The sequence below is a fragment of the Nicotiana sylvestris genome, chromosome 5, assembly GCF_000393655.2.
Source record: "Nicotiana sylvestris chromosome 5, ASM39365v2, whole genome shotgun sequence".
In the NCBI taxonomy this organism is placed as follows: Eukaryota; Viridiplantae; Streptophyta; class Magnoliopsida; order Solanales; family Solanaceae; genus Nicotiana; species Nicotiana sylvestris.
The window spans coordinates 93,164,275-93,192,167 of NC_091061.1; the positions used below are offsets into that span (position 1 = coordinate 93,164,275).

Here is a 27,893-nt window from a genome sequence, read left to right on the forward strand (position 1 = left end):
TTATCCACTTATTAGTTAACCGGGGTAATATTTCGTTACCCGGTAATTAATCTATTACCCGTATAATCTAAAAATTATCTCAACTTAATTAAATACTACTCTCTTTTAACATACCTTGTACACCTTACTAATATAGCCATGTAGTACCTTGTATGACACTAGTCCATAAATGTCGGGTATTTTAGCTCGGGCCGTATTTTATCCCAAAATGCCAAACTTTGATAAAATTCGTTTTCTTAGACTTGCTCCCCCTTTCACCTTTATAAATTTACTAATTACTTGCAAAATAGTATAATCCTTATAATCCCCAAATAATCTTTTCCTTGGACTAATGTCAATTACCTTATGACAAATTCAACGTAAAATACTGCAGGATGCAACATCGTCGTAACTTATTACTGTAAAGCTTAATATCATCGTAATGTAATACTGTCGAGTGCAATATTGTTGTAACTTAATATTGCAGGACGTAATATTGACATAATATTGCGGGGCGTAACAAAAGTTTTGCCAAAACCCCTCAATTTCTCTTTTGGATTCATAAATCAAATGTCAAAATCAAATATAGAATATTGTATAATAATCAAATCTGAGTCAAAAATACTTACCAATCCCAATGGTGAAAATCCCTTCAAAAATCGTAAAAATTTGAGCTCTCATTTTGAAAATATGATAAAATGAACCAACCCTCAAAATATAATAAAATGCTAGTGAATCTGCATTTGCAACCAGACAGTCATTTCTGCTACAACGCTTATGCGATACAAACCTCGCATCTGCGAGTATCCCTCAAAAGGCCACTCATCGCATCTGCGATGTACCAGCAGTATATGCGGCTCTACATGCGTGCAGAAGAGCAATTCCTCAGTCCGATCAAGTTCAACAGGTATGCACCTCCAACAGCAGGTGCGACTTCGCATCTGTGACCAATCCTCTACAGAGGCAGCACACCAGAACTAGCAACCCATGCAAACTTCAAAATAATCCAAAATCAATCTGAAACACACTTCAGCCCCCTGTCTGAACATACCAACTAGTCTCAAAAAATAACATGGACCTACTCGAGGCCTCAAATCATACAAAATAGCATCAAATCCATGAATCGCTTCTCAATTCAAGCCTAACGAACTTTTTCAATTTTTCAAATTCTAAACTTACATCGAACATGTCCATTCAACTTGGAATGACCCCAAATTTTGCACACAAGTCATAAATCACCATACGAACCTATTTTAAGGATCAGAATCCCAAATGAATGTCAATAACCACAACGTAAACTATGGGTCAAACCTATCAACTCTCCAAACCTTCAAGCTTTCAACTTTTGGCAATTAGCCACGAAATTATTTAGGAATCCCCTAACCTAAATTTGGGCATATGCCCAAGTCCAAAATCACCATCTGAAACTAACGGAACCATCAAAACTCTGATCTGAGGTCAAATATAGAACAGTCAAACTGAGTCAACCCTTCTAACTCAAAGCTTCTAAATTAAGAATCATTTTTCCCAATGAATCCTGAACAACTTGAAAACCAAAACTGGCCATACATGCATGTCATAAGACATCATATGAAGCTACTCAAGATCTTAAACCACTGAACGAAATGCTAATGCTCAAAATTATCGGTCAGATCATTATATTCTCCCCCACTTAAATATATGTTCGTCCTCAAACTTGCCAAGAGTCATTATAAAGCCATTAAATCACAGTATAATCACACCATACACATTACTATGGGTGGTCCCACGCCACCCCAATCCATATAGTCGTCAACACAACTTAACTGAAGATTCTTTCTTCAACCTTAGTCCGTAAATCGTAGAATCGGATCTCCAACATCAAGAATTCATTATAAGACTCGATCCATGCATCTATACAATGTATAAATCTAAACAAGTTGTATCAAGCCATAATCATATCCCAGGATACAATTACATGATATACTACATAACTCAGATACTTAGAGCATTAACTTCCGACCACCAAAGCTGGTCAATAACAAACCCGGTACCGATGATATACCTCATATCAAATAAAACCTTGTTATGAACCTTCATACACTACCAAGGATGAAAGAAACATGTATAAACTCATAACCACTCATCAGATCATCAAGTCGTGGAGCTCTCTCGCCCGCTAAAAACCATAGACAAATTCTAAGTTGGTTACTAACATCACTCTTCCAAACATACCTTAACCAGATCTAATAGCTCAAATCCTAGGTCCAAAAATCTCATTTTACACAGTGCAAGCTACTCGATTGGCATGCCACACCAATGACACCTAGAGCTACATATGATGCAAATTGTGCACCTCAAGCCACAACTCAAATATAACCGATGATGAAAGGGGAATCAAAAGAGAGAACCATCCTGCAAACTCAACAGATACAATCACAAATCACAATGCTAAGAAACCATCTCACAAAGGAGAAACAAAACACATGAAATAAGCACAAAGAATCATATTCTAGCATAACTCCGCTGCGGTGCGTGACTCAATACAAACACACCGGACCATATGGAATACCTCAAGCCATGATGCTCACAATAAACAACCATATACATAATAACAACAAACACGCGAAGTACATGACCATGACAATGGAGAAACGGATAGCACAATATACCGCAGACACAAAAATATAACCAAGGCACAATCGACTATTCAATACCCCAAGAGCCATGTTACTCGAATTTTGCCACAACGCCCAAATAGAATCACATCATGTGTCTAAATAATCAACAGTCTCACAGCCCGTCCTAGCATTAAAGAGTAGCACAAGAAACATATTAAAACATGAATAAGATCAACTCTAGCCGATGACACACCCCCAACAATAGTTATGCTAAGTAAACAGGCCTAATCCGATGTAGAATACACATTCTTATTGGGCCTACCAATGGGCCGCTAAATCAATTAAGATCCTCCCAAAATAGGTAAATAACCTTCCAAAGATCTACAGTAACCTATCCATAACACATGCCATCAGCTGTCTAACTCAAGTCATATCTTCATAGTCCACAATCAAGGAATAGTCCGCCTCTGAGAACTCCTAGTATCAAATTCCCAAGAATACAAGAATCTCCACATTCGATCCCAACTCTACCACTTAAATGACTGAACCATCCCCTATACACAATCATCTCACAAGAGACACTCCCGTGAATCTTCTACGCCATGTAGCAAAGCTTGAACATTAGCAGCCAGTAACCAGGCGAATTGTGTAATACTAATCCAACATCCTCAACTCAAAACACAATGCGCCTTTCTGAAATACACACCCTCTTCACATGATACCAAATAGTCCCACCATTCTTCTAAACATCTTAAAACGACAATGTTGTCTAGAACTCATGACCTACTCTTAGAAACAGAATCGCAACCTTTAACATGCAAACCTCAATCCCACGCGTCGCCCGCATCTATCATGCCATCATATGAAGACACGAGAATCCCATCATCATCTCACCTTGGAACCTGACAAAACTCACAAATTCTAATAAACCATTCGAATACTAGTCCAACCAAATAAGTTTCATCCAAATCTGACTCTAAATCGGTGTTCAAAACCCAATTATTCACTTTAAAAAGTTTCGCCAAAGACCCTCAATTTCTATTTTAGATTCATCAATCAAATGCCAAAATTAAAGCTGGAATCATGTATAACAATAAAATTAGAGTCAAAAATATTTACCCCAATCCCAATGGTGAAAATCCTTTCAAAAATCGCCCAAATTTGAGCTTTTGATCTGAAAATATGATAAAATGAGCCAACCCTCGAAATATAACAAGCTGCCAGTGAATTCGCATTTGTGCCCAAACAGTCACACCTACGACACCGCTTCTTCTTCAAATCTCCCATCTACAAGTATCCCTCAATAGGCCGATCATCGCATCTGTCGCATACCAGTTGCATCTGCGGCTTTGCATATGTGGCTCCTCAAGCGCAGAAGAGAAAATTCTCAGTACATCCAAGTTTCGCAGGTGCGCACCTCCAACCGCAGGTGCAACTTCGCATCTGCGACCAATCCTCGGCAGATGCGGCACACCAGAAGCAGCAACTCGTGCAAATTCTTAAATAATACAAAATCAATCAGAAATACAATCGAGCCCCTTGAGATCCCATCTGAACATACCAACAAATACCAAAGCATAATACAGGGCTATTAGAGTCCTCAAATCCCACAAAATAACATCAAAACCAAGAATCGCATCTCAATTCAAGCATAACGAACTATTTCAAATTTTCAAATTTCAAACTTACGTCGAACACGTTTAAACAACTGGAAATGACCCCAAAATTTGCACACAAGTCATAATTCACCATAAAAACCTATTCCAAGACTTAAAATCTCAAACGGATATCAATAACTATAAAGTCAACTATGGGTCAAACTTATCAACTCTCCAAACCTTCAAACTTCCATTTTTTAGCAATTAGCCTCAAAATCATCTAGGAACACTGTAACTCAAATTCAGGCATACGCCTAATTTCAAAATCACCATCCAGAACTAATAGAACCATCAAAACTCCGATCCAAGGTCAAATACAGGAAAGTCAAACTCTGTTAACCTTTCCAACTTAAAGCTTCTAAATGGAAAATCATTCTTCCAAATTAATCTTGAACTACTCGAAAACTAACACCGATCATACACGCAAGTTTTAAGATATCATATGAAGCTACTCAAGACCTCAAACCACCAAACAGAATGCTAATAGTCATAATAATCGGTTGGTAATTACATAATCCCTATAGATTTTGGAAAATCCATTGTTCTAATAAATTTGGGAATGGAAAACTTATTATCCTTGTCAAATTGAGAAATCTTTCTCTTATAGGATTGGGACTATTTGGGATCTATATATAAAGGTTGTAGTAGGGAATTCTATAAATTTTATTATGTTTTTCTTATCATTCATAATGAAAAAGTATCTTACCTTCTACCCCGAGGATTAGCCTTAGCCGAACCTCGCTAAATTCTTGTGTTGATTTTTCTTCTCTATTTGCTTTCTGTGTGATGGTGTTATGGTTAACCCACAATTTTGAGCAATAATTAGTATCATAGCGAGTTTTGGGTTTCTACATATAATCTAGGGTTAAGATGTCTTCATCATATTCAACAAAGTACAAAGTAGAGAAATTTGATGGAGGTTCTAGTTTCAAATTGTAATGATTAGGATCAAATCGCCCCTAGTGTTACAATGATTATAGAAGGCAATTGATAAGGATTTTCCTAAATATATGAAAGAGATAGAGAAGGCATACATGAACAAGAGGGCTTTGAGTACGATCTTCATGATCGCTATAGATAGCGTTCTTCGAAAAATTACTTAAGAAACTTCTGCAGCAACAGTTTGGAAGAAGCTGGAAGATCTGTATTCTAAGAAATCATTGGCAACCCGCCTCAACCTAAAAAAGAGGTTACACAATCTTCATACGAACAAAGGTACACCTGTTAAAACTCACCTTGATGATTTTAATTCAATTATAATGGGCTTGAAGAATGCGGATATCAAAATTAAGAGTGAGGATCAAGCCTTGATTGTATTATGTTATTTACCACCGTCCTATGATACTTTTGCTAATACATTGCTATATGGGAAAGACATTATTTCACCAGAAGATGTTAGTAATGCATTAAAATCTAAAGAGTTGAAAAAAGCTTTCCAGATAGTAGAATTGAGGGAGAGGGTCTTGTGAGTAGAGGAAGAACATAACAAAAGGACTTTAACAGGAAAAAAAGTCAACCATCAGCTCGAAGTCTAGAGAAAGAAAGCAGAACTGTTATGAGTGCAGGGAGCAAGATCACTACAACAGATTGTCCTAAGCTGAAAGAGAAAAGAGGGAAGCATAAAGTAGATATTTCTGCAAATATTGTTAACACTTGTAGTAGTTCTGATGATAGTGACTATGTAGGTAAAGTTTGTGCCGTGAGTTCTAGTCATGGGCATAATTCCTAGGTTCTTTATTCGGGTGCAACTTTCCATATGTGTCTACACAAGAATTAGTTTGCAACTTACAAGCAGATGAGTGAGACCGTCTATATGGGAGATGATAATCCATTACCAGTAGAGGGGATTGGTAACATCTAATTGAGAATGTTTGATGGAACTATCAGAAACATTGAGTGTTGGCATGTTCCTCGGATAAAGAGAAATTTGATTTCCCTTTCGACTTTGGAAGATCAAGGGTATAAGTTCCAATTCGAGAATGGAATACTTAAAGTGTGTAAAGGCTTCATGTTAATTATGAAGGATAAACTATATTCTAAATTGTATCATCTTCAAGCCAGTGTAATTGAAGGGGAAGATGTTGTAGCTTCTGGAAAAAGGTGAGGTGAATCAGTCTCAGTTATGGCACTTGTGACTTAGTCATATGAGTGACAAAGGATTTTCTTTGTTGAGCAAGCAGAATTTGTTGGATGGGTACAAATATTAAGTTTTGAATTTGTGTGAGAAATGTCTTTTGGTAAACAAACAAGGGTAAGATTCAGCAAGAAGGCAGAGCACAAGACTAGAGATAAATTAGATTATATACATTAAGACATATGGGGTCCAAACAGAATTTCCTCCAAGAGTGGTGCCAAGTATTTTATGACTTTGATTGATGATTACTCAAGGATAGTGTGAGTGTATTTTCTAAAAATAAAAGATGAGGCACTTTTCACATTTGTTAAATGGAAGATTTGTGTCTGAGAGGCGGACGGAAAGAAAAGTTAAGCGTCTTTGGACTGATAATGGGTTGAAATTTTGCAATTCTGAGTTAAATAATCTCTGCAGCATAGAGGGCATATTAACAATTCGCACTTGTGTCGGAACACCACAATAGAATGGTACATTAGAACGTATGAACAGAATGTTTTGTGATAGGGCATAAAGCATGTTTTCACACTCATGTGTTAGCAAGGATTTTGGGGATGAAGCAATCAATACAACTTATTGTTTGATCACATATCTCCATCCACAGCTATTGAGTTAAAAACTCCTTTTGAGGTATGATCCGGTTCGTATGCTCATTATTCAAATTTGAGGATATTTGGTTGTCTTGCTTATACTTATGTGAGGGATGGAAACCCTGAGTCGAGGGAATTCTAGGGTATGTAACTGGAGTGAAAGGTTATAGGTTGTGGTGCACAGATGAAATAACTCCAGGTTAATTATCAGTAGGGAAGTGTCATTCAATGAATCTACCCCACTGGACAGTTAGAGGAAGAAGGCAATATTAGAAACAAATCATAGTGTCAGTGACCGCATAGATCTAGAAATGAATCTCCAATAGCTAGACCTAGTAGTTTTATAGTAGATGAAGCGGAGGAGGTGTAAAATCTTGATCAAGATTATAATATAAATGCACATGAGAAACATCAACCATATAGCATTGCAATAGGTAGAGAGAAAAGAGTGATCAACCGACTGCAAAGGTTTGTAAACGTAGCTGATAGGAATCTTCTTAGATATACGAATCCTATGGGATATGCTTTGTCAGTTGCAGAGACCGTTGATGCGTTTGAGTGTAATAGCTATCTAGAAGCTATTTCGAGTACAAAACCAAAACGACAAATTTGTGCTATAGTTAAAGAGATTGGATCTCTTAACAAGTTTAGGTGTTGCCTAGACTTGGTTGATATACGTGACAATGGTTGAGGGCAAGGTAGAGAAACATTATTCCTGTTGATGAAGAGAATTGAAGCCAGGAAGGAGATCTATTATTTGTGGCTTGAATTATCTCACTGTATTTCTAGGAAGCCCATAATTCCTATAGGTTTGAAAAAATTCATTATTCTAATAGTTTTGGTAAAGAAAAACTTATTGTCCTTGTTGGATTGGAAAACCTTTCTCTTATAGATTTAGGACTATTTAAGATCATATATAGGGGTTGTAGTTGGGATTCTATATATTGTATTTTGTTGTTCTTCTCATTCATAGTGGAAAACACTCTCTGCTTCTGCCCCGAGGATTAGGCTTAGTCGAACCTCGTTAAATTCTTGTGTTTATTTTTCTTCTCTATTTTTTTTTTGTGTGCGATTGTGTGCTAGTTAACCCACAATTTTGCGCAACAAATAACCTAATAATACACTTCTCAAAAGAAAAATAGGTTACAATTAAAGAACAATGACTCGAAGAACTTAAGCGACTTTGTCTTTGGACATAATTTTTCAATTGAGCAGTTTGAATTCTTGAAAGCACCTTCTTGCTATGAATACAATTTACCAAGAGTAACTTCAATGTTTGTACGAAATAATGGTGTTCTTCAATAGCAACAATATGATGCTTGATATACGAGAGAAGTTGGTCAAATCCTTTTTCATTTTTAACTCCAAGACACAAAATAATTCGGCTATCTCTTCAGGAAATAAATCCTAAAGAGATTCTATTTTAGTTCCTTAAAATACTTCACACGCTTTTCCTTTCCTTACAAGTATTTTTATAGTTCATGAATTTTTTTATCATATATTCCTCCAGCATGCTAATATATAGTCCTTATAGCCCACGAACGAGATCCATCCGACTATCAATAGGAATTAATTTTTCCAACTCAAATGATATGCGTCCAATATCATTAAATCATCAAACTTGATTTACATGAGGTGCGAGTACCTCAACAAATTTTATTTACATGTATGAATGTGCTTAAGTACTTTGTAGTCAACTCATTGCATACATTTTATATTCTCTGCATTATTCTCACATAATAGAGCTTTCTTTCTGCCTAATTTCCACCTTGTCCTCAGAAGTCGAGGAAAAACTATAGATAATTGCATATTTGGGTATTCTTAGATATATACAGCTTAAGATGCATTGGAACGAAGTTGTTTTGAAGGTCTGGCATCCAGGTCAACATAGAGAAGTTTGTTTTTGTTACAAGGTAGAGTGCGTCTACATCTTTTCCGTTTTGAACCTTAATTCTTGTGTTAAAGTATATCGTTCACATGTAAACTTTAGAGTTCAGGCATTATTGCACTCTCTAGTTAGAGATGCCATTTTATTTCTATACAGAGTAATGGAGCGAAGTTAGGATAGAAATAATCACTAAATCAATATCTTTTTTTCTTGATTTCATTACTGTATATTTTTTATTTCTACAATTTTGATTTTTGATATGATTCATTTATTTTTACTGATATAATGTGACTCTTTCCCACACAATTCTTTTGTATTTTAAGAGCATATTATCAACGTAATATTGCAAGCCTTTTTCCCTAATTCTACTCCTTTATGGTATCAGAACAACCAATACTAAAACGAGTATAGACTCATAAAATCATCTTCTCCATCTTATTCACAAAGTATCCACTTTTTTTCGATGCCTAGCCCTAATGATGGAAACCCCCCAATTCCCAAATTTCCTTCATTTAACAAACTTATTTATTAGAATATTGTTCCTCCTTCGTTGCTTCGACCAAAAGGGTACTACAAACATTCTAAAAAAACTTCAAGAAAGATCCTTTTTTTTTGAATTCTCACAAAATTATGGTTCCATTACTTCCCTTAAAAATAAGCTTGTATAAAAGTTTCTCCTTTTTATTTCTCCCCAGCTGCCATCTTCTCTTCTGTCATAGTTACAATGCTTGCTTAAAAGAATTAAAAAAGCTTTAAAACCCCTTTTTTTGATTCCTATAATTTGGATCTTATTTATTTCTTGAAAAGAACTATCTATAAGGGTTCCTCCTTTTTTTTCCATGTAAAACGGGTGTCCGCTGCTCAAAATTCTCATTTTGTTGGTGAAATTCTCACCTTACAACCATCGCTTCTTGATTCTTATGATTTGATATTTATCTTCTTGGGAATATTCGACGACCTCGTGTTTTTTATGTAATATTGATGAGATTTTACTTTGCTTTTTTTTTTTCCATCTTTATGTGTTGCGAGGAATGGAGGGGAAAATGAAAAAAATTTATTGCCAAGTTTTACTAAGTTCAGTCTAGAATAGCTAGGAAGGTCCACCGAAACTTAGAGGTAAATTCTATAGAATGGTGCTTAGATCGACTATGTTGTGTGGGGCAGAGTATTTGCCAGTCAAGTATTCACATCCAGAAGATGAAGGTAGCATAAATAAGTATATTGAGATGAAAGTGCGAACACACTAAGTTGAGCAAGATTAGGAATGAAGATATTAGGGTGAAGGTGGGTGTGGCTCCCATGAAATACAATATGCGGGAAGCTAGGTTTAGATGGTTCAGGCACGTGCAGAGGAGAAGTGTAGATGCCCCGGTAAGGAGATATGAGTGGTTGGCTTTGGCGGGTATGAGAAGAGGTAGAGGGCGGCCTAAGAAGTATTGGGGAGAGGTTATCAGACTGTACATGGTGCGACTTTAGATTTTCGAGGACATGGCCATTGATAGGAAGGTGTGGAGGTCGAGCATTAGGGTCAAAGGTTAGAGGGTAGTTGAGCATTTTTCTTCTTTGAACCGGGTTTGAGGCTAGTCTGATAGTATTTTGTCTCGGACTACTAGTGGTTAATATTGTGTTCATACTATTTTTTTCGTTTTCATAGTACCGTGTAATTATTATTGGTTATTATTATTGTTTTTCAATCTATTTTCTAGTTTTTACGATGTTAGTATTATCTTTATGACTTCTGTTACTGGTACTGATTTATTATCTTTTTCATCTTTTTAAGTCGAGGGCCTATGAAAAATAGTCTCTCTACTAGTTCGGGGTAAGGGTAAGGTTTGCGTACACACTCCTTCGCCAGACCCCACTTATGAAATTTTATTGGGTTGTTATTGTTGTCTAGATAAGCTAAAGATGACAATTTTCTGATAAATAAGTTTCTTAAATGAAAGGAATTTGGGAATTGGGAGTTTCTGTTAGGGGTAGATTTTAATACTTTGCTAATGATAAGGGTAAATTTGCTCGATAGTATAACGGATATTAAATGGAGACAATATTCGAAAATAGGAAGATAAATTTGCGCTTTATGGTCAAATACATACACAACACCTTAAATTTGACATTAACAACTAATTTTCGTTAATACGCTTAAACATACCTTTGTACCCAGTAAGACATTTCAACTCCCACTAAAATGTATCTACCGAACACTATGGCACAGGGGGTGACTCTCACTTAAGGTTGAGAGCTGAAATTTAACTTTTTTTTTGTTCTTTTCTTCTAATTTCTTCTTAACAATACCCCTTATGTAACAAAATAGTAGTACTGAGCTTCCAAAGTAGTACATTGATATTAAAGTGTTAGTGCCAAGTCAAGATAAAAGTTTTAACATTCATAGTTTAATCCTACTTTTTATGTTATTTTCATTAGTTAGCTTACTAGTTAGTTCAGACTTTTATACTGTGTTATGACTCACTGTAGAACATACCTTGAATGAAAAATTAATTATCATTTTCTCTACATTTTTCTTTCTCTTTAATTTTTGCTTTCTATTTTCATGGCAATTCCAACGTGGAATTCCTATCAGAGCCGACGATTCTCGGCCCAATTCTGTGACCAAGTTAAACAAGGGTTACTACCAACCACCGCAAGTCTTGGCTACCGCAGCCATGGCTGATTTCCATTTTTATGTTTCACCAAATTCGTACGAGTATTACCATGGGTATTCACATCCTTACCCGTATCAGGTTCCACCTGTTTAACAGGTTGACAGCACCAATCCCGGGTGTTATTTGGTTCAATTTGTTGATGAGCGTCTCGGCATTTGACGACCTGAAGTTTAGCTATGATAATTTTGAGACCAACGAAGCAACTCCAGGGAAGGTGATTCACCCAGTTCATTTTCCTTCTGTGGTGGATTCATTTGGCTCTTTTTCTTTCAAAACCCTAGGCCCCAAATCAGAGAACTCTGATCTCACAACATTTTCTCTACGCTCTCGATACTCTAAGCACAAAAGAGGTGTCACCGGTGGCAAGAAGAAAGCTTGGAGGAAGAAGCGCAAATATGAGCTTGGTCGTCAATCTACTACTGCTAAGCTTTTGAGAAAAAAGAGGGCCAGGCGAGTTCATGTACAAGTTAGCAATAGTCAATGGGCGACCAAGTTTACTGTTGGCAAGGAAATAGTGAAAGAGGAAATGGTGGAGGACGGAAATGGAGAAATCGAGGTTCAGGTGTTCGATAAAATTTCTCAAATGGAGGAATCTATATGACGGATAAGCAAGAGGATGATAGTGTTGGGAATAAGCCGCTGGAGGTTGAAGAAGATTTTGAAAGCAGTGGAGGTGTCTCTATTGCCCTTGATGTTGTATGTGAATGGGAGAGGATTTATGCACTAATTTGTAGTGACTATAAGGCTCATTTGGTCCACATCAACGGTGATGGAGATGTAGTAGCATTGGAAGATAAGGAAAATTTTGAAAACAACGGAGATATCTTGGTTGACTTTGCTGCTATCCGGAAACAAGAGAAGGTTTATCAGCCTTTCATAGCCTGTGTTACTAAAGTACTTAATCTCTACATCGCGCAGTACCTAGTTCCTTCTTTTGATATTGTCTCTGTTGCATATGATATTTCCAGTTTCATTGGTGATTTGATGAACAATTTGGTTGTGAAGGGTGATGGAAAGTGCAACACTGAAGGTTGTTCCAAATTTCACCCGTTGATAATATCATCCCTCTTGAACTATATTTACTGTGATAGCCTTATTGAGCCTCCTCCATTAGGTATCACTTCATCTAAGTTGGTGGAAGAGGTCAATAATTTCAAGTAATTAGTTGTCAAGTTGAGTAATATGGATGAGTTAAGGTTGATTTGATGCCTAACGAATATGATAATTTTCAACGATTGAGTTGTTACCTGCAAAAGTTTACTAGAATCATAACTTCTAGTAGAGACACTGTCAGGTTTCGTAGTTACAATGATCTAGGATGAGAGAGCATTTTTCACTGATAATATGTGTCTCTACGGTAATTTCGACAGTCATATATGTTGTTGGTTTGATACTTGGCCATGTGTAAAAATTAGTAATTTTCCCCTAGCTTTGTTTGAGATTATTTTGATTGATACATATACGTATATCAAAATGGGCTGGCTGGACAAGGGGAGAGGGATATTCAACAGAATGATTGTCAGGAACTTGCTCATTGCTGGTTATAATTGTCTTATGATGTGCATTGGACTTTTGGATCACTTGTACCTCGAACTAACATCTATGTGAAGCCACATATAATAAAGCATGTTGAGGCTCTTTTACTTGTTTTTACTTGTTCTAGAAGAATAGATCCTTGGCGGATGATTTCGGAATCAGTTAATGGAGATTATATGGTGAACTATCGATCTATGTACTTTATAGTTGCTGGTATTCTTGTAATGGCACATTTGGCATGTGTCGAGATGGCTAAAGTTGCTGATTTGATTGCTTTTGTCATTTCTGCTAGCTCCACTGATGAAGAAGATTGTTATATTCAGTCAGATCTCTCTATAACAGCATTTCTATGTATATAACAATACTTCACTATAAAAGACAAGCTTTTTCGGAACCAATTTTCATGTTATGTTACAATATATGTTTTATATAACAGCACTTCGCTATAACATCCAAAAATATTCGGAATAGATAAAGCTATTATAGAGAGATTTGATTGTTGTTTTATTTGGATTTCACTTCCTTTCTGTCTTCCGAGCTCTTGGTCGATATTGATTGGTGATCTGCTCAGTAAGTTAAAAAAGAAAAATAGTTCAACTAATGCAGGTGTCTAAGTTTCCAGGAGATTGCAAGTTTCACCCCGCAGATACAAAGGATGGGTTGCATGAATTCTATTTGCATCAAATTTATTTGTGATACAAAAATAAATTGCAACCAAAATATAAATATGAACAAACATAATTTTATTGTAAAATGATGCGAGTACAATTCTGTTTATTCCCTTGATTCTTCTCTCCTGATTATTTCCATGATTCGAGAGCTGGAGTAGCATGTTTCTCAAACGTAGTATGATGCATACCTCCTTGGATGTATCTGATATCCATGGAAGTATGTTATGGATCTTCTTGAAGTATTTGAATATCAAGAATTATCCGGCCATATCTTGATCTCTTTATGAGTATCCCATAAATTTATGGGATATATGATAGCCATTTTTGAGATATCCTTTAAAGGAATATGTAACCCTTTTTATAGGAGTGACCTTGGGTTAGGGTAGAGTAGCCTCCAAATTAGGGTTTTGGTGGAGTAGCCTCCAAACATCCCTAATAGACTCCTAGAATTTCAAAAGTCGTCTAGTAATATCTTGAATTTAGGATTTAAGCTAATCCGTTAAAACTTTGATATCTACAAATGCCCCCTACTTCAAGGTTTGTCGGGGTGTAGACTTGCCGAAACTTGAAGACGAGACTTGAAGTACTCGATTATCGTAATAGATAATTTTGAAACTTGTAGTTTTCGATTTGCAGGGGGAAATGAATGGCAGAACTGGTCCTATTGGGCGTGCCAATTTGTTTGCATAGAAAAATAAAACTACAATCACAAATAACTATAGAGAAAAAAAGAATTTTATTGATAAACATTGTGGGGGTAACAACTCTGTTTATCCCTTGATTCTTTTCTCCGATTTATTATCTATAATTCGAGGGCCTTAACGGCGTATTTCTCGAACGTAGAATGATATGCATCTTCTTGATTTATTTGATGATCAAGAAGCATGTAGCAGCACTCCGTTTGGATCTTGAATGTTGCTAGAAATTTGAGCAAGATATATTTGACATGTCTTTGATCTCTTAATGAATATTCCAAGAGTTTTATGAAAATTCGGAGATCGTACTCTTTGTGCATATTCCGAGAGTTTATAGAACTGTTGAGATCGTCTTTGAAGGACATATGTAGCCTTATTTATATGTATGAATTAGGGTAGGCGTGCCAAAATTTGTAGACAATAAAATTTGCATCGAGAAAATAAAATCAAGACCGAAAAATATTGCAACAATCATAGTATTTTATTTCAACTATTTGAGTGTTACAATCTCTATGATTCCTCTGATTCTACTTTTCCAATATAAATTCAAGGGCCTTTGAGCTTGATCTTTGTGTACGGTAAAATCGGGGGTGGCCAATTTCCTCAGCATTATGGTGCCCCGCGAACGTGCTACTCGAGGTTCGAGACTGAGGTCGGGGCTTACTGTCAAGGGTCGTCGGGGCCCGATCTCGGGGCAGTGCAGACCAACGGCTATATTAGAAAAGAGGAAAGCTCCCAAGATACTTGGCTAAGACTGACAGAGCCTAGCAGGCTATTCTAAACCCAATGTAGGGCGTCAGGACATCAAATCTAGCTGTCACATCCCCGTATCCGAGTAGTTAATGTATTTGTACTATGTTAAGACCTCCCTCCTATATAAGGGGCATTCCTACCATTCTTCTAAACCATGTTGCTCCCATTTCTCCACAAGAAATATAGAAAACATTCTCTTTGCTCTCTCATATACTCTATTGATATTATTGCTTTCATTTATTACCTTCTTATTTGTTCATCATTTATTGCTTATCATTGGCCATAAAGAGCCTTTATTTATCATCTCATATTTGTTAGCCCCAATCCGATCACCCACGATAGCTCGAGATTGAGCCCTAGAATCGACCCCGAGGCTCCGGATCGACAAGCTCGAGGCCCCGAATAGCTGTTCTACTGGTTTGATTATAGTTTTCTCCTTAACTCCATTTTGTCTTTACATCTCGTACATTTAGCATCAACTGCTTAACAAACTAGCATAAAAATAGATCACTTATTTTTAGAATCCCATCAACAAATTTAATTGTTATTACCATTTTTACGGTAAACAATCTTGAATTGTAATTTGATTTATCCGTCGTGAACACTTTGATTGTTGCCATGAATTTTAACACGAATAAGTAGTCTTGATCTTGAACGCCTTGTATTTGATTTGACTTCATTCTTGATCTTGAATACTTGAATTGTTCTTCGTTCTTGAGCTTAAATTTGATTGCTTGAAGCTTGAAACTTGTAGAGAAATTTACGGCGTTTGATCCACGAGCTCTCTCTTGCTTCTTGTTTTAACTTCTAGTGCCTTTTCTGAGTTATGAAAACCCTCTATTTATAAATGTGGAAGGGAGGAGTTGTGATAAGAACAAACTCTTTCTGACCAATCAAATTGAAGTGTTACATGGCCGCATTTGATTGGCCAGAACATGTCACTTGTATACGTGGCGCAATTTCATTGGCCTTCTAATGTGGTTTGACATGCCTTGTCATTTTGACACGTGACACGGTCCTATTGGCCACATTATTTGACACGTGGCACCAACCTGGGACTCTAGGAAGATGACATCTTGGGCCTAATGAAGTGGGCTCATCACTTTAGCCCAATTAAATGGGTTACCCAATGGGTTAATACTTATTTATTTAATCCATATATATTAGATTTATATAATTAATCAAATTATATTAGCCCAATTTATTTGAACTAATATATCTTGGATTTAAAATATAGTCCAAATTATTTTATAGATTTAATACAATAAAATTTATATGCCTACAAATGCCCCCTACTTCAAAACTTATCGGGGTATAGAAGTATCGAACTTCAAAGACTGAGCTTGAAGTATAATTGGAGACAACATCATATATTTTTTTTGCCTCGATCCAATTACATGGAATGGACTTGACATTGGATAATTTACCAACTTGTAGGCTTATTTTACAGAATTAATTTTCATCGAGCTTATTGGCCATGTATTTTGAAAGCCCATAATAAATAATTATGAAAGAATTTACGTACAAGGCCCTTGCAAAAGAATCTTCATATATTGTCACGACCCTAAACCCAGACCCGATCGTGATGGCTCCTCTCATGAAGACAAGGCCAGCCGACACAACAACCAATTCATTTTAAGCAATTAACATAACGCAATTTAAGTCTTTAACGTGATTAAATCTCAAATAAGCAGTGAAACAGTACAATTTGCGGAAAAGCCAACACAGTCCGATATCGGGGTGCCACCAGTCATGAGCATCTAATAACCGATTAAAAGTAGGAAGAGTCTACATAGTCTTTTATATTAATAAAACAAGGGAAAATAAGATAGGGGGAGAAGCACTGGGCTGCGAACGCCGAGCAGCTACCTAGTGAACTCCGTACCGCCTGAGCTGGAAGCAATCAACACTCGCTAGCGGAACCCGAGGCTCATGTATCTGCACACAGGGGTGCAGAGAGTAATGTGAGTACTCCGACTCAGTGAGTAAAAAATGATAAATGAAGACTGAGCGATAAGAAATCACGTAAAAAACACAACAACATGCTATAAAGAGGTAGAGTAAAACCAGTAAAGTGCAATAAAATAGTGAAATCTCATAAAACACCTTAGTTCAGTATAAGCTTCTTTAAAATACCTTTTTAACATTTAAACAAGTAAATGAAAGGCAGCTAAAAAAAAGACAAACACATAAAATCCGCCCCTCGGGCACAATGTCAATAGAATCAGCCCCTCGGGCAATAATATGGAACAACACCAGCCCCTCGGGCTATATCTCATATCACAATAGGTATCCGTGCTCACTGGGGGTGTACAGACTCCGGGAGCGGCCCCTTATGGTCCAAGCGCAATATCAATCCATCTCGTGGCATAAACAATAAGCTCTCGGCCTCACATCAAGCCACCTCGTGGCGTACAAATCAGGCTCTCGGCCTCATAATCATAATCCGTATAACACTGCTGCGGCATGCAACCCGATCCCATAATAATCCTCACAACACTGGCCCTCGGCTCTACTCAGTCAGAAATCTCTAAAAGCCACTCGGGCACAGTAAAATATGATGCTCAGCCCAAAATATCACTTAAAGTGTTAAAATAGAGTAAACATGGTTGAGTTATGAAAATAGTATAATATAGCATGACTCAGTATCGATATAAAATCAAAACAGTAAGGAAATAACAGTAAAAAACCCATAAGGGTCCAAATATTTGGCACGAGGCCCAAATATGGCATTCGGCCCAAAATATGATGATAGCAAACATTTTTCAATCAAATACGCGGTAAAAGAGTCATTCAGGATGGACTAAGTCACATTCCCCAACGGTGCACGACCCCACGCTCGTCATCTAGTGTGTGTGTCACCTCAATGTAGCACAACGATGTGAAATCCAGGGTTTCATACCCTCAGGACAACATTTACAATCATTACACACCTCTATCCGATCCAAACTCTAGCCCGCGATGCCTTTGCCTCTTGAATCGGCCTCCGGATGCTCCAAATCTAACCAAAATCAGTACAAAACCATCAAAATATGCTAAGGGAAAAATCCAACTCGAAAGAAATCAAATTACAACACAAATCCCGAAATTGGCCAAACCCGACTGTCGCGCCCCCTTTTTCCCTCCCCTTTTTGACGGGGGAAGAGGTCATGGTTTCGACATTCACGGGGTGTAATAAATCATTTCCTTTTGGGAATTGAGTATTTGAAGAGTCGCCACCTAATGGATTATGGTGCGTTAGGGCACCTAAAGTGATTAACTCTTGGGTTGGTTTGCATTACCAGATATTAGGGTAAGGGCTCGAAGTAACCTCGAGGGGAAGGTGTTGGGCACCCCTCTTGGTCCACAACTGTGGGTGTTTACCGTGAAAATGATAACAACAATGAAATTTGTATATGGAATTCTAAAAATACGTGATCTATTCATGAGCTAGTTGTTAGAGCAGTTGATATTGATAATATGAAGTTTAAAGATTGAATGCAAGCTAAAACAAGACAATAATTGAACCGAAGGTCCTGCTGCCCGGGTGTAGGTCCGGTCGATGGGGGACCTCGGGGTCGACGTCAGGGTCGAGCTCGAGCTATCGGGGATAGTCGGGGATGGGATAATAGTTGAGGATATAATTGAACAAGGCTCTTCAAGGCCAATATTAAGTAATATAATGAAGAACAAGTAAGAGAGAAATGGATATTAAGGTGACTTTGAGCCAATATCAAGTGACAAATGAAGAATAGACAAGAAAGCAGTAAAGCTAAATGGCTTCGATCTAGTGAGGGAAAGCAAGTTAGAGAGGAGAAAGAGAGAGAAGATATTATTGCACTTGAGTAGAATGGTTGGAGCTCTGCCTTTACAGGGTGTTAGAGACTCCCCTTTTATAGAAAGGGGGAAGTCCCAACTACGTACAAGATACGTTGCGTGATAAAAGAAATAGGATGGGACAACCGGCTAACTTTGCGATATACGCGTGGGCTGATGTTAAGCCGCTTGTATAGACCTGATCGACCCCAGGTGTATTCCTCGGGAGATTCCTCTTTTCTTCAGGGCTTTAATCGACATTATCCTTGGAAAGATACCGGCAGATCTTAAGGGGCGTGACTGGCTCGAGATCTCGGGATTCTGGGATCACCCTTCGAGGTATTCAGTCAAGGAGAAATCCGCCTCCTAGATTTCACCTTGCACAGATAATCTCCGCGTTTCTTAGAGGGAAGTGATAAGAAATGATGTTGACACCCCACTTATCGATCTCCCATACGACGTCGCACTGACGGCACAGTCCCCTTTTTACAGGTGTCGAGGTGCCTCGCCTTTCCGCTTCTCCAGGATTACCCTAAGCATTGCAATTCTTCGATCTTCGTTGTTATCGGTTCAGCTTCTATGAATGCATTGATTGTGCCTGCTATTACACTTTTCGAGGGCGGTGATGGCACCGCCGGTTACTTTGCCCTCCCTATAAATGGGACTTTTCGTGGTTGGCTTTTTATCCAAATTGCCTTTGACACCCATCTCTTCTTCCTTTCCTACTATCTTGAATTTCTGCCATCCCGTCATGTTTAAAGCTCGTATCCTCAAGATATTACGCCATGTGTACCACGACCCAATCCTCAATCCTCTTTTGATTAGGCGAAGTTGTGCCACTGTGATGTTGTTGTTGTTGTTGTTGTCGTTGGACCGGGGTGATGAGGTAGAGGACCGACTTCTTCCGACCCCGGGGATGCTTTGGATTATGCACAGCTGCTCAAGAGGCAGCTCGGATTATACACTATTGCTCACCCTCCCTCCTCCCTCGGCTCAGCGCGTTACACCCCTTTTGGATTCCAGGGCGGAGTGTCGGCGGTCTCTGTCGGCTGTTGCCTTCCGGGCCGAGACAACTGTCACACCTCCTTTTTCATACCCGCGCGGGCACAAGGGAGTTTTTTCCAATTAAAGGACAATCGAAACGGGATTGGTTTATTTATTTCAGAGTCGCCACTTGGGAGTTTTAGGGTGTCCCAAGTCACCAATTTTAATCCCGAACCGAGGAAAAGAATGACTCCATATTACAATCTGCGTACCAGAAATCCGGACAAGGAATTCTGTTAACCCGGGAGAAGGTGTTAGGCATTCCCGAGTTCCGTGGTTCTAGCACGGTCGCTCAGCTGTTATACTCGGCTTATTTATCTGATTTTAAATACAATTATGAACCATGTGCAAATTTTATCTTTTACCGCTTTATTATCATTATTTTTTAGGAATGTGAACATCGCTAAAAAAAACATGTCTTTGGACTGCGTCACATGAAATGCACCCACAATCCGGAACATATTTTATTTGACGTTTTGGGATTTGGATTTGGGTCGCATGAAATGCACACCCAAGTTTAAGAAAATAGATTATTAAATACGCACCTAAAGAAACTATCGTGTTATTATTTTGGGAGGGCCGTGAAATTCGCTAAACGGCACGTCCCGAATTCTAAATACTTTGATATATACATACAATAGAGGGCCCCGCAACTTTTGTTCATTTTGTTCGTCGAGGCTCGTCTCATCCTTGTTTTTAAAGGGATATCCTATAGCAACTACGTTTCTTGTCGCGCTTGTCTCTACTAATTGAAAACAGTAGATAGCCCTAGTTAATTACATGCTTTCAAGTTATCTATAACAGAATTCCGAGTGCTTGTGCAAAATCAGAAGCACGGCCACGTACACAGTCAGCCGAGCAAAAATTAAGGGCCCAAATCCAGCCCATGCGTGATGGACCAGACCTGGGCCATTGTTTGTTCGATGCGGGCCTGCTTGGTCTGTTTCGACCTGGGTTCGACCTTCGTGAGGTTGAGATTGCAAGCTCTGTGTTCTTTATCTTAAAACATGGTTTACCAGTTATATGAAGCAGTTTATCAGAAGGGAAAGAACTTAACTAGTAGTGTACGATTTTAATGCTTGGCATACATTACAGAATTATACTACACCAGTAAGCTAAATCTAAGATACAACCTAATGCATTGGGCATACTTTTATCACCAACCTATATACACAGTCTAACATTCAACTACCATACATTGACATTTATTAGGCATGAGGACTATCTCCAGTATCCAAAACAAGAATGTAAACTATTATACATTATATGAGGCCTAACATAATAGTCTATGCATATATAAGCATCTGCAGATCTTCTCTTTTACATTCATGCTCAAACCTTTCAAGTTACAGTGGTAGTATATTTGTGTACCTGGTATAGAGGAGCAAAAGAAGAAGAAAGATGATCAGCTGAGTGGTACACAGCAAGCACAGCAGCAGGTAAACAACACAACACAACAACAAACAAAACAGCCACAATGGAGAAGCTCAACAAGTGATCGAGCAATGGACAGACAATCCCAGAAAAACAGAGCAGGAAACAACAGCCCAGAATGTTGAATGTAACAGCAATCCAGTGATCCCAATAACCCCAAAAGCTCAACAAATAACCACTACAGTTCCGATAGTCAAAACTCCAAACCAACAGTACACAGAAAGCTCAGTGTAGTAACAATCACAGCAGAAGAACACAGACTTCTCTTAATGGAACAAATAACAATCCCAGTTAGGATAACCAACTTGGTTTCTTTGTGCCGTTTTTGGACAGTGTTCAATTACAGTATTTCTGGAAATTTCCTTCTGTTTTTTTCAGTTTTCTTCAACTCACAAGACCTCTCCTCAAGACTAAAATTTTCCAGCCCCTTCTAAGTTCTGAAATAGCCTATTTATAAGCCAAACAACCAGTGCAGTCAAGCTGTCTGGATCCTGCCAATTTGCAGACTGCCCATACCTATTAAATCCCACGCCTAAGCATCTTTTTGATGCCAGCCATTTGTTCCCCACGCTTGGCCTTATTATTTAATCAAGAGTTATGGGTTCATTTAAGTATTCATTTTAAACCCCTATACTCTTGTGTCTTGTTCCCCATTTGCATTAGTTTAATCCTAAATTAGTACCCTACTTGTCAGCTCACTTAAACTAAGCTTTTTCCTATTTTTCTCGAACCCCAGACTACCCTTGTTAACCTTGATTATTACTGCCCTAAACCCCTTGCAGCATCAGGGCATTTTGAACTTCTGAAAGTTCAATTCAAGACTGCCCTAGCCTGATTCTTTTAATTTGTTTACAATGCAGTTACAAGCTAGTAGTCACAGCTAATGTCAAGCATCCAATTAACAATCAACAGGTTCATTCACTTACGTGAAGTTGTACGAATTAGAATATTTGAACATTCAGTCGTAGGAAGTTAATCGACGACATTTATCAAGTCGACTATACTAATTATAACAGGTAACAATCAGTCGTTCATATAAACCAATACATACAGGGACCTGAAGGGCTTCGGACAACTTTGGTCAATCACTGGGAACCTATATAAGTTATTTATGCGACGACTATCCTAATCGGACATGTTTATCATAGGATACGTTCAAATCACACACAGAAAACAATCGACCAAATAAAAGGTCTTTGACAGAGATGGAAGAAATCCGAATGAAAAATAACAAAAATAACAAACAAACACAATGAAACATGCTGACAACTTAATTAGCAGTTGAATAAAACAAAAAGGAAAAGAAAAACTTACCGAGAAATGTCCAAACAAAATTGATCCAAATCTGACTCAACTCTGACCCTTTGAGGCCGAACAAACTTTAATCAGGGTGTTCTCACATGAGAACACCTTGATTAAGGTCTATTAGACCTCAAACCCCCGTTAAGGCTAGCCGGATTCCCCAGGTTCATGTGTTCTAAGGTCTGGATTTTCAGATCTGGTTTTTAGAAGTTGTGGGTAGATTCGGACCAAACCAAGCTTGGTTTGGTCACGAGGGGGGTCAGGGGAGTGTCTGGTATGAAGATGGTGAGGTTTGGTATAGGTCCGGGTTCGACTCAAATCTTCAAATGAAGATTCGAGATGAAGGAAGGGGATTCGAGGCTAGGGGGTAATAGATCCATGTTCAGGAGAGTGAGGGGGTCCTGGGGTGTTCAGGAGGTGGTCACCGGCGTTCATGCTGCCAGGTTCTGGTGAAGGGGAAACTAGGGCGGCTGCTAGGGTTTCGGGGGTTTCAGGGCTTGGTGAGGAAGGAGATGAGTGAAGGGGGGGTTCGACTAGGGGGTGTGGGGTGTGATAGAAAGCTTATATATGGTCTAAGGGTTTAGATCTGAGCCATTGGATCAGATGATCTCAACGTCTTGGATCTGATGGTGAGGGGTGAGACGAGGTCGTTTGGTATTAAAATGGGGTCGTTTGGTATTAAAACGGGGTCGTTTGGGTTTAAGTGATGGATTGGGTTGGACCGGCTAAACAGGTCGGGTCCCGGGTGCGGATGTAGACCGTTGGATCAAGAGGCTTAGATGGCTCAGATCGACTTGCCTGAAACGGCGTCGTTTGAATTGGTGCTTGGGCAGGCCGGATTTGGACTGGACTTGAGTGCCGATTTTGGGCCTAATTCGTTTCATTATTTTGGGCCCAAACCGATTTTCAACTCTTTTCTTTTTGTTTTTTTCTAATTTTAAAACAAAAAATGAAAAATAACAAATAAATAGTAAAACAAATGAGATTAAAACAAACAACAATGTAACACTTCAACACCACTATCACACCAAATTAAAATGTTCAAGTAAGTTAAATCACAACCTAGAACGAAAAATGCACATATATTTTGAATTTTCTTTTAACTACTGAATTACGGTTTGATTACTATGACAGACATACCTTGTGTTTTGACTGATAAGATCAAAAAATGCAAAAAAAATGGGATGAACCACAAATGACTAGCAGTACATGTCATGAAAAATTGGAAAATTTGTACAGCGAGGTCACTGGTCACTATTTTTGTTTTCTTTTGGAGTGCTTGTCCGTGAAGCAAAAATCACGTGCTTACAGCTGCCCCTCTTTGCACGAAGACACGAAGGGTTTTCGCGCAAAGATAAAGCGAGCGATTTTTGCCCGTCCGAATACTCCGTGTGAAGCATTTTTTGAAAAAGATTTGACCGAACCTTTGCTTCAGAGGTTTCCTACATATCCTGGGCTGAACAGGAATCAGGTCAATGTAGTTCGGGAAATTTTGGTAGCTGGGACTACCGTGTGACTGTAGTGCTCGCTGCTGTTGTGCGTTGTTGCCTGCTGCTGTAGGATGCTACTGCTCACTGATCTCCTTGTTATATTGTTCCTGAAAGGAAAAACAAGAAGCTAAGCTAGACTATGGATCAAGAGGTCTCATCTATCTTCAACTTGTTCTTGTTGCCTTGCTTTCTTGTCGGCTGATGCTTTCCTCCGATGCCTTTATTTTGTGAACTTGGGGGATGATACTGGTCCTTCGCTTTTTCCGAATGCCAGTTTTCATCACTTCGCTTGATCTGCTGGGTACATGGCCCTCTTCTTTAAGCCTTTCAATGGTTTCTTCAGTGGTATGGCTTTCTTCATCAAGATTGTTATGTAGGGCATGCTATAACGTTCCCAAACTGCTTCTTTTGAGACGCATTCTTTCTTCCTTTTGAATCGCGTGCTTGCCTTTGCAGCCTTCTGCTTCTTGGTGCTGGGGATTTTATTGTTTCCTGCCTGGGGTCTCTGTTGTAACCTTCCGCCTTCAGGTGGGGTTACTGATTCCAAAATCTAGAGCTGAAAAGTATTCCCGCATTTTACAGGTGGGCGACCTAGAACTTAAATGTATTCCCGCATTTTACTGGTGGGCGACCTAGAACTTAAATGTATTCCCGCATTTTACTGGTGGGCAACCTAGAACTTAAAAGTATTCCCGCATTTTACTGGTGGGTGACCTAGAACTTAAATGTATTCCCGCATTTTACTGGTGGGCGACCTAGAACTTAAATGTATTCCCACATTTTACTGGTGGGCGACCTAGAACTTAAAAGTATTCCCGCATTTTACTGGTGGGCGACCTAGAACTTAAATATATTCCCGCATTTTACTGGTGGGTGACCTAGAACTTAAATGTATTCCCGCATTTTACTGGTGGGCGACCTAGAACTTAAATGTATTCCCGCATTTTACTGGTGGGCGACCTAGAACTTAAATGTATTCCCGCATTTTACTGGTGGGTGACCTAGAACTTAAAAGTATTCCCGCATTTTACTGGTGGGCGACCTAGAACTTAAATGTATTCCCGCATTTTACTGGTGGGCGACCTAGAACTTAAATGTATTCCCGCATTTTACTGGTGGGCGACCTAGAACTTAAAAGTATTCCCGCATTTTACTGGTGGGCGACCTAGAACTTAAATGTATTCCCGCATTTTACTGGTGGGCGACCTAGAACTTAAATGTATTCCCGCATTTTACTGGTGGGCGACCTAGAACTTAAAAGTATTCCCGCATTTTACTGGTGGGCGACCTAGAACTTAAATGTATTCCCGCATTTTACTGGTGGGCGACCTAGAACTTAAATGTATTCCCGCATTTTACTGGTGGGCGACCTAGAACTTAAATGTATTCCCGCATTTTACTGGTGGGCGACCTAGAACTTAAAAGTATTCCCGCATTTTACTGGTGGGCGACCTAGAACTTAAATGTATTCCCGCATTTTACTGGTGGGCGACCTAGAACTTAAATGTATTCCCGCATTTTACTGGTGGGCGACCTAGAACTTAAATGTATTCCCGCATTATACTGGTGGGCGACCTAGAACTTAAATGTATTCCCGCATTATACTGGTGGGCGACCTAGAACTTAAATGTATTCCCGCATTTTACTGGTGGGCGACCTAGAACTTAAATGTATTCCCGCATTTTACTGGTGGGCGACCTAGAACTTAAATGTATTCCCGCATTTTACTGGTGGGCGACCTAGAACTTAAAAGTATTCCCGCATTTTACTGGTGGGCGACCTAGAACTTAAATGTATTCCCGCATTTTACTGGTGGGCGACCTAGAACTTAAAAGTATTCCCGCATTTTACTGGTGGGCGACCTAGAACTTAAATGTATTCCCGCATTTTACTGGTGGGCGACCTAGAACTTAAAAGTATTCCCGCATTTTACTGGTGGGCGACCTAGAACTTAAATGTATTCCCGCATTTTACTGGTGGGCGACCTAGAACTTAAATGTATTCCCGCATTTTACTGGTGGGCGACCTAGAACTTAAAAGTATTCCCGTATTTTACTGGTGGGCGGCCTAGAACTTAAATGTATTCCTGCATTTTACTGGTGGGCGACCTAGAACTTAAATGTATTGAGATTGTTTCCCCGTTCTTCCGAGAAATTTTTTGACAATCGGTAAAAAAATTTCTGCCCCGGTTTTTGGTGATTTCCCTGGCGTTGCGTCTTGCTGACATTATCAATCCTTTGTTTTCCTGCAGCAGACAAAAGGATTCAGTCAGTTTCACTTATGGTGGGAAGAGGTGCCTTTTCGGTGGATGCTTCTCCTTCTCTTTCCTTTTTTCTTGCTCCGTGTCCCCATAATTGGTTGGCGGACAAAATCGCTTGCTGGGGGTTTCCGACCTGCTGGGGGACGGTTTTCCATTTATCCCCCTTTTCTTCTCTCTTTTTACAGTACATGCTGTGGGAGTCTACTTTTACTCTCGAAACCACTCCCTTTAGGAGTTTACTTCCTCCAAAACCGCAGGGCACAACATTGCAGTGCTTGGGGCCAGCCTTTAGGACTGTTGGGGTTATCCTGCATTTGATGAATCCCCCTCCGGTCTCTGGTAGTAAGCTTTGAAAAATCCTTTTCAAGACAAATTTTAGGAAGAGAAATAAAAGATAGAAAAAGGAGAAAATCTTTCTGAACCAATATTTGGTGGGAGAAGAAACTCAGAAGAACTTATCTGGAGGACATGACTGGTCCCTGTGATCATGACGTGCACCATAGATTCCCGACCCAGTCTACTTGTATCAATCGATTTGCCCAATGGTCTGACTTGCTGGGGATGATAAATGAGTGTCCATTGCGAATGTGGTCGCTTTTTGTTGATCTGTCTTGTCGCCTCATAGTGCCCCTCGAGGGGTTTTCACTAATGAGACTCTCTCTTTTCTCTCATCTCCCGGCGCCTTATGGTGCCTGTGAAGGTTTTCACCAATAAGACTCTCTCATGTTATATCTCTCATCTTACGTCGCCTTTCGGTGCCTGTGAAGGTTTTCACCGATAAGACTCTCTCATTTTATATCCCTCATCTTACGTCGCCTTTCAGTGCCTGTGAAGGTTTTCACCGATAAGACTCTCTCATTTTATTTCTTTCGAGGAATCGGGGTTGTTGATACGACCCTCTCTTCTGGAGATTCCTTTGACCATCAATTCATTCCCAGTCTTACGATCCTCTTCTTTGCTAGTGATCGGTGTATTATTCTCGGCCTTATTTGCCTGACTTGGCATCTCTTGGACATTGATCGGGAGGTCTTTTAGACGTTGATGTTGGTTTTGGTGTGGGGCTAAAGAAAGGCTATAAAAATTAAAATAATTTGATGGGTGATGTGCTACAACTTTTGGAATCAAACCTTTGTTGGAACTTAAAACATAACCTCTGCCCCAGTTTTCTTGCTTGGGGAATCTTATTTTTACACTTAGGTTGAGCTACGTGCGTTACGCACACTGTGCCTATTATGCACACTATGTACATTATGCATCCTATATACACTGTGATGTACACTATGACCGAGCCGTGAGGCGCCTACGTATCCTCTTTGAGGAATCAGGTCAAACGTAGTTCCCACAGTTTTGTATTTCTTATGATTTTATCTTCTTTTTTCTTTGTTGTTTTTTTTTCTTTTCTTT

At 38.9% G+C, this 27,893-nt stretch overlaps 1 protein-coding gene across 4 annotated transcripts in view; it reads left to right on the plus strand.

The window, feature by feature from the left end:
* Positions 1-15,015, plus strand: part of LOC104247422 (purine permease 1-like) — a 33,857-nt gene extending 18,842 nt beyond the window's left edge. For 2 of the 4 annotated variants that reach the window (XM_070174527.1, XM_070174530.1), the window contains one exon: positions 13,173-13,327. Coding sequence is in view for 3 of the 4 variants with exons in the window: in XM_070174530.1 (XP_070030631.1) it covers positions 13,173-13,211 (39 nt within the window). In the remaining variant the exon portion in view is untranslated. Of the gene's footprint in view, positions 1-11,605; positions 12,765-13,172; positions 13,328-14,962 lie in introns of those variants that run through there. The other 2 variants (XM_070174531.1, XM_070174528.1) reach the window with 2 other exon arrangements.
* Positions 15,016-27,893: the final 12,878 nt, after the last annotated feature.